The sequence below is a fragment of the Cicer arietinum genome, chromosome 7 (genome assembly GCF_000331145.2).
Source record: "Cicer arietinum cultivar CDC Frontier isolate Library 1 chromosome 7, Cicar.CDCFrontier_v2.0, whole genome shotgun sequence".
NCBI lineage: Eukaryota > Viridiplantae > Streptophyta > Magnoliopsida > Fabales > Fabaceae > Cicer > Cicer arietinum.
In genome coordinates, this window is record NC_021166.2 from 24754089 (window position 1) to 24766081 (window position 11993).

General features: G+C 32.4%; 2 protein-coding genes across 2 annotated transcripts in view; one reads left to right on the plus strand and one right to left on the minus strand.

Moving 5' to 3' along the window:
• The first annotated feature begins 416 nt into the window (after window positions 1-416).
• On the plus strand, window positions 417-5726 carry LOC101499831 (homogentisate solanesyltransferase, chloroplastic). The gene is made up of 10 exons (XM_004509862.4): window positions 417-784; window positions 1852-1976; window positions 2078-2224; window positions 2749-2974; window positions 3161-3234; window positions 3765-3857; window positions 3998-4115; window positions 4207-4269; window positions 4863-4895; window positions 5444-5726. The coding sequence occupies exons 1-10, from the start codon at window positions 566-568 to the stop codon at window positions 5516-5518; spliced, it is 1173 nt and encodes a 390-aa protein (XP_004509919.1). The 5' UTR covers window positions 417-565; the 3' UTR covers window positions 5519-5726.
• A 1167-nt stretch (window positions 5727-6893) lies between these two features.
• Window positions 6894-11993, minus strand: part of LOC101500160 (notchless protein homolog) — a 13000-nt gene continuing 7900 nt past the window's right edge. The window contains exons 6-13 of the mRNA XM_004509863.4: window positions 10342-10538; window positions 9807-9870; window positions 8639-8749; window positions 8306-8443; window positions 7873-8015; window positions 7721-7775; window positions 7560-7616; window positions 6894-7463 (exon numbers count right to left, since the gene is read on the minus strand). Of these exons, the coding sequence (XP_004509920.1) occupies window positions 7380-7463; window positions 7560-7616; window positions 7721-7775; window positions 7873-8015; window positions 8306-8443; window positions 8639-8749; window positions 9807-9870; window positions 10342-10538 (849 nt within the window). The 3' untranslated portion in view covers window positions 6894-7379. The remainder of the gene's footprint in view (window positions 7464-7559; window positions 7617-7720; window positions 7776-7872; window positions 8016-8305; window positions 8444-8638; window positions 8750-9806; window positions 9871-10341; window positions 10539-11993) is intronic.

The window sequence follows — 11993 nt, forward strand, 5'->3', positions numbered from 1 at the left end:
CCTTAATTGTTGTTAGGTTAAGTAGTCGCAACAAAAATATGTTTCAAGTTAATTTCTGGTTGAATATTTTGTTTTAATAGGTGAAAAACTATGTTTCAAGTTAGTTTCTGGTTGAATATTTTGTTTTAATGGGTGAAAAACTAATTGTATGATATACTATGATATGTAGGATTATGTTGTTGTGATTTAAGAAGAGAAAATTTTGTTCCCGGCGTGTATCACATTTGAATGAGTTTATTTAAAAGGATTTGCAAATATATTAATTATTATTCAAATATTAAAGCATTAATAATTTTTATATTGTTTTGAAATAAAAAAAATCAATACAAAATATTGAATTTTAGAATTATCCTCAAATTTAGGATAGTGACCAATGATTTTTGATATAAGAAGATTATAATATTATTTTTTGAGCTAAATATACAAATATATCTTAAATTGTTTAACAAAGAAAAAAATGATTTGAAGAAGGGGTAGAATGATTTTGACCGAAAGATTTGTGTGTCTGAGATTGCGAGGAGTGAGTGAGTGAGTGAGTGTTGTCTTCTTCTTCGTTCAGCTCCGCATGGAGCTTTCTTCTTCTTCATCTTCTCTTTATGCTCATTCCATTATTCCCACATGGAATTCCTCTTTCAAACTACCCATTGCTGCTAACTCCACAAACAAACCTTCTCTTTTCTTCTCTCCATTTTCCAAACACCTTCCTTCAATTGCTCTCTCCCATCATCATTATTCAACTTTCTCAACTCATGTTTCAACATCAAAGAGACCCATTTCCATCAGGGTATGATGTGTTTGTTTTTTTCCATTAATGTTTCAATTTTTATTTGTTTTATTGTATTTTCCCCCAATCTTCTCTGTTTTTCATTTGTTTCCATATTCCTTATATAATAACACTCATTTAATATATCCAAATTTTGGTTATTGCTTAATTTATGAGTCTGTCAACGTCTTATACTTCATTCCCCTGAATTTTAATTACTTTTATCTTTCATGCAATTTTGTCATCTTATGCAAAATTATAATTCCTTATTTCTATATACCAATCTTTTATATTTAGATTAACTTACTGGTAACTTAATTATTAAAAAAATCACCGTATCTCGTACCCTTATCTGTATCAGGTATTGGCACCGGACCTGTATGTGTGCAACATAAACAAGTTTAGCATTGAAGTTTGAACTCTGGCTGTATATATGTAGGATTTATCAGAACTAAGTTATTATAATAGTAAATCTTAAATCAGCAATGTTTTGATTAAAATTGATTAAAATTGAAATCTATCTATATAACAGAATAAAAAATTAATGAAAATGGTCTCGATTGAAATGTAGTGGTTATGATTTTAAATCGCGCCCTGCAACAGCAATTGTCACAATATCAAAGATCACAAGTATCGCTACCACAATTTAAAACCTTGGCAATGGCAGTTAGAGTGGTGCAGTCACAAAGGTAATGTTAACTGTGAGAGGCTGTTAGTTGGATGAGACAATAGGATCAGTATAGCATAGGCATAGGCATGGAAAATGTGGCGAGTATTGACATTGATAGTGGGGAAAAAAAAAGGTTAAATTTGAGAGATCATAATGCGTCAATGATGAAGGATCTGCTTATATGTTAAGTAGATATATTTTCAGTGGTTCTTTTGTGATAATTTTAAAATAATCCCATGCTACCCAATTGATATTTGAGCATTGAAAATTTCAGATTCAGCTGCAATTGCAATCACCAACTATTACATATTTCCATTAGTTGCTTCAATTTTGTTATCACTGCATTTATTTTGCTTAAGAAATACTTTTTACCCTACTTTTGGTTGGTATTTGACAGTTTGAATTGAAATGCTGACAGGCCTGCAGTGAAGTTGGAGCTGCTGGATCCGATCGTCCATTTGTGGACAAAGTTTTAGATTTGAAAGATGCATGCTGGAGATTTTTAAGGCCACATACTATACGTGGTACAACACTAGGTTCTGTGTGAGTATCTCTACAACTTCCATTAATGTGTTTCTTGCAGCTTCATGCTAGTTCTTACACACTTGAACTAACTTTCATTTTTTTACGCCTTGAATTTACAGTGCTTTGGTGTCGAGAGCATTGATCGAGAACTCAAATATGATAAAGTGGTCTCTTTTGCTAAAAGCATTCTCTGGTCTTTTTGCCCTGATTTGTGGGAATGGTTATATAGTTGGCATCAATCAAATATATGACATTAGCATTGACAAGTATGATATTACTGTCTTCTTCTTCTCATTCATTTGTCCCCTTTTGCACATTTCTTGCTAAGTTTCAATATTTTGCTTCTAAGTCATGTTTAACTGCACGATGATTTCATTTTAGGTTTCTTTTTCTCTGTCTCTGAAATTATTCCTCACTTTTAGTTCAACCTTTTACCTAAATACATTCAGATAGCACTATTAGTCTAAGGGCCTATTTACTACAGGTGTATCGTGTTTTCATTTCTACCGGTAATATAAACATTAGAAAAGACATTATGAAAGTTTTTAAAAATGTGTTTTAAAAATAGATTAGTATATTTCTAAAAATTCAGAAAAACGTCAAAACATTGTTTTTAGTATTTCCAGAAATGCATTCTCTCTTGTTAGCTTCTATCTTCTTTTCTATCGCAATTAAAACGAAAAATCCATGATAAAATGTCATTCCAACCACAATGACATACAAAGTAAAAAGGGAAAATGTTTTTAGAAAGTAAACAAACCCTAAGTTATTCTTATATTTCATTTTTCAGGGTAAACAAACCTTATTTACCTATAGCTGCAGGAGATCTTTCTGTCCAATCTGCATGGTTATTGGTGATATTCTTTGCAGCAGCTGGCTTATTGATTGTGGGATTGAACTTTGGACCCTTTATTTTTTCTCTTTACTCCTTTGGCCTTTTTCTTGGTACTATATATTCCGTTCCTCCACTTAGGATGAAACGCTTTCCTGTTGCAGCGTTTCTTATTATCGCTACGGTACGATATAACCTCCTTTTCTCCCAATCTTTGCAGTACTAATACACATATTTCAATTTTATTTCTATATAAAATAGCCACCACAGAAATCAGTTTGATATTTTTTTTCTATGAATCTAGTTGGATATTTAATTTAAAGTATGTGTTCATTTGACTGAACAAGATTGACAGAAGAGGCTTATGCAGGTACGTGGTTTTCTACTTAACTTTGGTGTGTACTATGCCACTAGAGCTGCTCTTGGACTTGCTTTCGAGTGGAGGTGGGTTAGAGCTAAGCATTGTTGCTTTGTATTTGTAATTGGTAAAGTTAAATAATTGAGATCATGTGTGCCTACTATTCAAATAAAGGCTCACCAAAGCTATGTAGCACTGACACTTCAAATTGAAGGTGTGTCCAATATCTGACATATGTCAGTTACAGACACGACACCGACACATGTGATTACATCTAATTATTCTATCTTCTCAAATTATTACTGGTGTCGAGGTGACAGTGTCAGTGCTGTGTTCAATTTTTGTGTTTGTGTCAATACTTCATTGCACCAAAGCTTATACTAACTGTGAATTATGATATTCCTATCAAAAACATAAAATCAAAATAATAGAATATCTCTATGACATTGACAGTGCTAGAAGGGTAAACTCCACCTTTGAATGGTTGAGTTAGTCAATTCTATCTTTCAATTGAAATTGTGTCTTCCTATTATAATGAATAAAATTTGCGATGATGTTAGATTTTTGTCCATTGTCACCAACGTATGCATTTCTTCTTGTATCTCTCTACTTGCAGTTCCCCTGTGGTTTTTATCACAACTTTCGTAACATTTTTCGCGTTGGTAATTGCTATAACAAAAGATCTTCCAGATGTTGAAGGAGATCGCAGGTATGTTTTACGATCATGTTGCATTGAGGGTTGAAAGTTCATTGATCTTATTTACCTATACTGCTGATACAACATTCGAATTAATTTTGCTATAAATGTGTGTGCGCGCGTGTGCGCTTGCATGTAACAATTAATTATAGGTATCAGATATCGACCTTTGCTACAAAACTCGGAGTTCGGAACATTGCTTTCCTTGGTTCTGGAATTTTGCTGATGAACTATGTTGTTACCATATTGGCGGCAATTTATATGCCACAGGTAAATATTAACTTGTTCCATGTCCTAATCACTTATCATTGTCATAACATTTTTGAAGAAAACCTTATGTAAGTTGTGGCACTGTTGACAGGCTTTCAGGCGATGGTTATTGATACCAGCTCATACAATTTTTGCATCAAGTTTGATTTACCAGGTTCGATTCGATGAGTGGATTAACTAATACCTGTCAAATTTGTCATTCCAAATTAAGTAATTAATACATGTTTCACGTTTTCTTCATTTGATCTCGTTGCTTGTGCTCCGCTCTGCACCCAGTCATCCTATTACTCCGAATGAATTATACTTTATAATTATTTTCTCTTATAGAAGAATGTATGTTCAGAGTATTGTGCAGCTACTGAGTTGTGTGTTGTCTGGAACTTCTTCTTAGGGTCTGTTAGGATTGACTTATTTGAGCTTATTTACCGGTATAAGCACTTGCGAAACTGTTTAGGGTAGCTTGTAGAATTAGCTTAATGACATGTCCTTGTTTTTAGCATATTTTTATAAGCTCTCCAAGATATCTTATGAAATCAGGTTATATGAAAATAGTTTGACTTTATTTTATCTTTTGTTACAGAATTAGCTTATAATGAGCACTTAAATGATAAACGCTTATGCTATTAGCGCTTAATATAACTGTTTATCTAAACAGGACTTTGTTATAACTAGGATAAGTATGTTTTTCAAGAATATTAATAAGTTGTAATATTGTAAAATGATGTGATATATTCTCTTATATTTCAGGTGCAGATCTTAGAAAAAGCAAATTATACAAAGGTAAATATGTTATAGCAATTTATTTACTGTTTTCAAAACTTAGAAGTTTGAAGTTGGTTTTCTGACTATTGTGACATCACTTACATACAACACGGATCAGTTAGCTAAGAAACAAAATTTTGTTTATGGAATATGATTGATTATATGAGAATAGTTTAATGCTTGATTACTCTAAGTGGCTTAATATAGTGGCCATACAAAGAAAAAAAAGCTTCCCGATACACTTTTTTACTAAAGGAAGTTTTTCCTACCTGTATTGGAATCTGTTTGAGATCTCTCATAAACTAAAACATTGCAGCTATAAAGCTCCTGTCATGGCAGGTCCAAGGAGATAAACTTGTTAATGTTTAGTCGCCTTCTCTTTTGGTAAAAAAAAGGGTTAAATATATTTGTAGTTTCACAAAAATTCATAGTTGTTTTTCGTCCTCCATTTGAAAAGTGACGCGTTTCCATCTCCCAACTTTTGAAATATATTAGTTTTGGTCACTTTACTTTTTAAAATATTTTGTTTGTGGTCCTCTTGATTAATGTCTGGCTATATGTTGCAGGACGCGATATCAGGATTCTATCGATTCATATGGAACCTGTTCTATGCTGAGTATGCATTATTTCCTTTCATCTAGCAAAATGTGCTACATTTTTTTCTTGGAACATGCATAGGAAGAAAGATCTCCGTTGTATCGTATCGAATATCTACTCGTAAACTATTAATATTTTTTTAAATAAGTTGAGTATTTTTGTATATAGTATAGTGTTTCTTTTTTAATTAGATGTAATGTAATGCCATCAGAATTGTATACAACGGCAGATTTCATAATCTTTCATGGACAATATTTTGTAGTGTTTTATTACATTTTATGCATGCCATTGACACATGCTATTTTATCTTTATAATTTTGGACTATAGTAGTCATTTTTCAAAGATTATCTTTGCAAAGTATAGTTTATATTAGTGTACCTAGCATGCATAAAGATGTAAAAGATATAAGTGTGATATAATAAAAGTTATATAATGGTCACATTATTACTTGAAAATCACATGACTAACTATTTGTTATTAGATTCAATTGTCAAAATTTATTTGTTTCATTCTCACACGAAAAGACTCTCCTCTTCATACATATCCTCTGGCTTTTGAACTCTTTTGACACTACAATATTGACCAATATGGTGGTAAGAAAATTTGAGCTTTTAGAGAATCTTGAGGAGATTTGCTACACAAAGATAGCAAGTTTCTATTAGATCACATTATCTGCCAAAAGCCTCCTAAAGGTCACATGAGTATTTCATGGTTAAATGAAATAGAGAATTAAGGAAAGAATAATAAACATATTGATGGAAGTATTCTTAAAATTTTAGAAATGGAAAATTGAATAAGAAAATTGTGATATTGAAGAAAAAAAAAAGCCGAAACATATTTCTACCAAATTGTTTTTGGTACAACAGAGAACCAAAGGTCCAAAGAAGTATAAAATAATAAAACTAAGCAAGCTATTTATAATATTAAGGTACTTTGATAGTATATACCAATATTTTGTGCCATTATACCATATTTTTCATAATATATATTTATAGTTTTATTTATTATATATATGATTTTAAGATGAACTCTTTAATATTATAGATATGAATAATTTTAAAAATAATTCATCGAATCATCAGGTTACATCCAGTTTAAAACACATTCAAGATGTGATCTAACGACCTTTCCTGAACATTTAATATAGGGAACGCTTGGATTTTAAAAGATATTTTATTTTTATTATAAAAATAAAATTTCTTCTCTATTTATAAATTAGTATAAGATATAGTTAATACAACCGTTTCCAACTCAATTTTTCACAAAAAAATGAGATAGTTTAATAATTAAAAGTAACATAGCAAGAATTGGTGAATAGACACCCATTTGAGAAAAAATTACCAATTATTTAAATACACAACACACTTCATTGCTCATGTTTGAGTTAAAAATGTCCAAACAGAATTGAAGAAATGAAAGAAATCAAACAGATGCAATTAATTTTATTCACATTTCAACTTTTAGATTTTGACATGCTCCATTAAAAGACTACTCTAACACTAGTGTCAAGGTAAACAAAAAGCCATGTTCGGACTAAGCCTTGATCATTACAAAATAAAATTAAAAAATAGCCATAGTTGTCACTAAGAAACAATACCAAAAAAGAGACTTTGAAACAAAACAATAAAAAGCAAGAATATTCTTGCAAGCATATAATTAGACCCCCGAGTAATTCAAGCAGCTTCTTCACCTGAGACTCAATTTCAGCAACTTGTTCCTCCGGTGCATAATCGCAATGTAGTATGTGGAATAGACATTCATATCTTATCTTATAAACTAAAGATGATGATATTGCATCCACACAATAGCCAGCCATTGATTTCCATGCGATGGTAACAGCAAGGAGATAGAGATACATTCACTAACTATAGAATATATACCCATGCTTGATCCAAAAATTAAGCCTAACCCATCCACAACTTCAACACTTTATCCTTACCACCAGAGGCTACCTTCTCTCCATCTGGACTCCAATCAACAGCAAATACCTTCACAGCATAAAAATAAACTTAGGTGAGCCACTACTGTGGAAAATTTTATTTTTTAAGAATAACTCAAGTATTTTGCATCTAATGAAGACATACTTCATCAGCATGGCCCGGAAGGTCTTGCTTCAACTTACGAGTCCGAATATCCCAAACCTTGAAAACCAAACACAATGTAAGGTCAAAGTTATTGTTTTGCAAATGAAATTTGATACAAACCAAACCAAAAAAATATTAACCAAAAGGAAAATTATTGTCACCTTAAGTGTAGAATCTTTGCTGCCACTCAAAAGAAGTCTACTGTCTGCAGACCAGCTGTACAGAGTAAAAGTCGATATAGTTAGTTAATTGCAGTTTCAAACGAAATATCTTTGGCTAGCAGTTTGAAGATAGAATAACTCATGTTTTATACCTGATCTGGTAAACAGGCCCAACATGGCCACGAAAAGCGGTGACAAATTTCCCTGTAGTGCCGTTCCATAACTTCACAGATTTATCAAAAGACGCACTCGCTATCCATTGTCCATCAGGCGAAAAATAGACATGGTTCACAAGCTGTCAAACATGTGTTACTTGTATCATTAAGCCTAAAAGATGAAATGTGTCTAATTCATGTATAAACAGAATTATAACTTGATGAATTGCGGTTTAATCAGTATGACAACAAATTGAACAAACAAAATCAATTTCAACTAGAGTAGATACAATAATAAATAATAAGAGATAGACATATTTACAAGTATACACTAATTTATATCAAAGTTAAGTCACATTGCAATTTGAAGAAAGAATAATTTTGGTTTGTTCTCATTGGCATATTTTAAAATTGTAGAAAAACAAAATACCTGTTGATGACCTGTCATGCGAGTTTTAGGGTGCTTGTTGATGAAGGGTTCCCAAAGGAACATTGTGAAATCATCAGATCCAGAGACCAATCTTTCAGGGGCATTACCTCTCATTGTTTTGTACCTTTCAAGAGCAACCTACATACATCAGCAGCATAAACAATTATTAGTAAAAGAGAGAAATAATATATTTAATGGATTGAATGTGACAACAACTCAAAGAATAACTACAAAACAATATAATCAATTGATTGTAACTTGGAAGTTAAAACTACTCAAATAATGACTATGGTTCAAAGGGCTAAATTTACTATTAAACAAACTAATAGTTACCTTCTTCATTTCCTCTGGAGATGAATAACGTTTTCCAGTATGATCAAAAGCTCCAGTCCGAAGAACATACTCAGTGCTCAATGCTAAAGAATTAACCCAATGCCCATGTCCCTAAAATAAATATCAAAACAGAAAATGATGCCATCACTAACAAAACAATTATTTTGAAATAGAAATATATAATAAGATATAAGCAAAGTATGTTGTACAAAAAATAAGTATTAAAAAACTCATTGTTAGAATTATTCTTTTCATATTTAGTGATTAACTTTCTTTTAAATAAGAAAAAATTGAGACAGAAAATGTTACAAGGAGAATAAAAGATAAGGAACCCTCCTAAACAAAAAATAACCAAAAAGAAAGAGAAACTCAAGGGAACAAAGCTTCCCCTAATCCACTAACATTGGTGAAAATAAAATTCCAACATTCTTTTCCAAGATAACCTCATCAAAATTTGTTAAAAAAGAAACAAAAAATTCCATAATAGATTTATTTATTAAAATGATATTGATAAGTAAAAGTTCCTTCCTTCTTTTTAGGCAGCATGGTTGAACATAAAACCCAAAGTATTAGTAATTTATTTTGATCCTATGGTTGAACGTAAAATATTTTCACACTTTCAACTTCTCATGTACAAATGATCATTACAAGAGTCTGATCATCATTCAAGAAAATTTACTTTTTAAATGTTGTATCTACACATTGGATGATGGTATACAAAGTTTAACTTACACTCCAACAATAAATCAAAATTAAACACCTAGTAATATCCTTGAGGATTTAAATAGTAAAATTCCAATTGGCAGCTAGACTGGTACACATGAAAGATAATGCTAGGCCAAGAAAACATGTGTATAGGAGAAGTGATAATAAAAGAATACTGGGAAAGAGAGGTTAGAGGCGGTTATAGAGGGAAAGGAAGTTAAGGGCGAATTGTAACTGCAGGGACAGATGTAAAAGAGCTGTTAGGGTAGAGAGGAGGGGGGCACAAAAGAGGGGAGGTTGGAGGAAAATAAAGGCAGGCAAAAATTCTGTGTTCTATTATATAACATAAAAATAACTTAACTGAAGAAAAAGTTGGCACCGAGTAGAAATAGGATACATGTACATAACTAATCAAATTTTAAACAAGCACATAAAAAGTTAGCTGTAAAGCGAGGAGGCCCACCTTCAGTTCCCGAATTAGCTTCCCTTGTGTGGTTTCCCAAACTTTGATTGTACAATCCTGGGACCTATAACAAAATAACATAGTCAGGAGCTAAGCAGTAATACAAAATATAGAGTGATAATAAGCCGTTAATTTATTATCAAAAAAGGAAAATCCCTGCAGCATAACATCAGTTAACATCAGGATAAGTTGAATTTAAAGTCTAAAAGTAAGATCTCTGAACTAAGATAAACAAGAGTTAAAATCATTAAATGGAAATTTAAACAAAAATGAGTTTTTACATCCCACATGCAGGAACAATTCCCCTAAAGATCAAAGTATACTAGATATGTTGAGAAAACACTCTAAAACCTCAATGGATGAATAAAAAGAGTCTCTTGAAAACTTGAATAAGAACATCTTTCTAGACAAAAACTTGATTCAGCAGCAAAACTACTCTGCTAATATATCCCAATTCATGCAATATAAAAAATTGAGCGTAGAGAAAAACTCAGACTAAAATCTTTAGAGAAATTGAGAGGGAGGAGGAGAATACCCTGTATAAATCACACCATCTCCACCCCATTTTACACATGTTACTGAAAGTGTGTGGCCACTGAGTACCATACATTTCTTTAAAGAAACATCCCATATACGAGCATCCCCATCTTTGCTTGCACTTACAAATCGACGGCAAGGAGCATTCAGGTGGAGAGGTTCCCAAGAGATACCAGTAATCCATTTCTTGTGGCCCTACATTTAGTATATTTCAAATATTATTGTCCAAGTAACAATATGATGATACAAAACTCTTCAAACATCGGTTATCAAAGTAAATACACTGATTCTGAACCAAAGTAGTTGTTTCAAATATGTGCGTACCCCAAAAGTTCATCTACAATATCTCCAATAACATGTGTATTTTCCCATGAAAGCCTGAATTAATAAAGCATGATATTCTTATAATTTATTTACACAATTTTGGATTTGGGGAGGGAAGACGAGCAAAGTAAATTCAGCATCAATAAGAGTTGTGTACTTATTCTAACAAAAAATAGAGCCACCCTGATAACACTGGTAATCAGAATTAAAGAAACGAAAGAATGAATCAAGAATCAATACCCTAACCCAGAATCAATGTGATTCTGATTAGGTTTTAGTATGGAACTTTATTGAATTGAATTGAATTGAATGGAAGGGATGAAGGAATTACAGAGGATCCCGCGATCCTGTTCTGGTTCCACAACCAGTGATAACTTTCCCAATCTCTAACTCTCAATTAGAACTAACATTCTATTTATAGTATTCCTAACTGCTAACTGTTTTTGTACAGCTGTCAGAGAATTACAATTAGGAAGGTTTCAACCAAACCTTCCTATTCCCTCTTTTATATACATTTTTAATAATAGGCTTTGGCCTAATCGTATCAATACCCTCCCCTAAAAGAAATAACTTGTCCTCAAGTGGAAAATCTGGGAAGTTTTCTTGTATTGTAGCAGCCAATTCCCAAGTGCATTCATGTAGAGGAAGATCCTTCCATTTTACCAAGACTTCAACATGACCTTGATTAACTTCTTTGCTGTCAGTAATGTCTTCTGGTTGTACTTGTAACTCCAATTCTTCATTCAGCATAGGGGGTAAAGGTTGAGGTTGTTGCTGAGGTTTCAGAGCCTTCTTTAATAAGGACACATGGAAAACAGGGTGAATTTTAGAATGGGCAGGTAGAGCTAACTTGTAGGCGACAGTACCCACCCTTGTGACCACCTGGTATGGACCATAAAATCTAGGAGCAAGCTTAGCATAAGGTCTTGAAGCTAAAGACTTCAATTTATATGGTTGTAGTTTGAGATAAACCCAATCCTCCACTTGAAATTCTACTGCCCTTCTATGCTTGTCAGCCTGTTGTTTCATGTGATTTTGAGCTTTAGTTAAGTTGGCTTTCAATTCTTCTATTATAGCATCTCTATGGAGAAACATCTGATTTACTTCTTCCACTTTAGAAGGAACAGCACCTGCTTTCAACAGTGTAGGAGAATCCCTACCATACAAAGCTCTAAAAGGAGTCATTCCCGCAGAACTGTTGTAATTTGAATTGAACCAAAACTCTGCCCAATGTATCCAATCTAACCATTGCTTTGGTTTAGGCCCTACAAAGCATCTAAGGTATGTCTCCACACATCTATTAGCCACTTCAGTTTGGCCATCTGA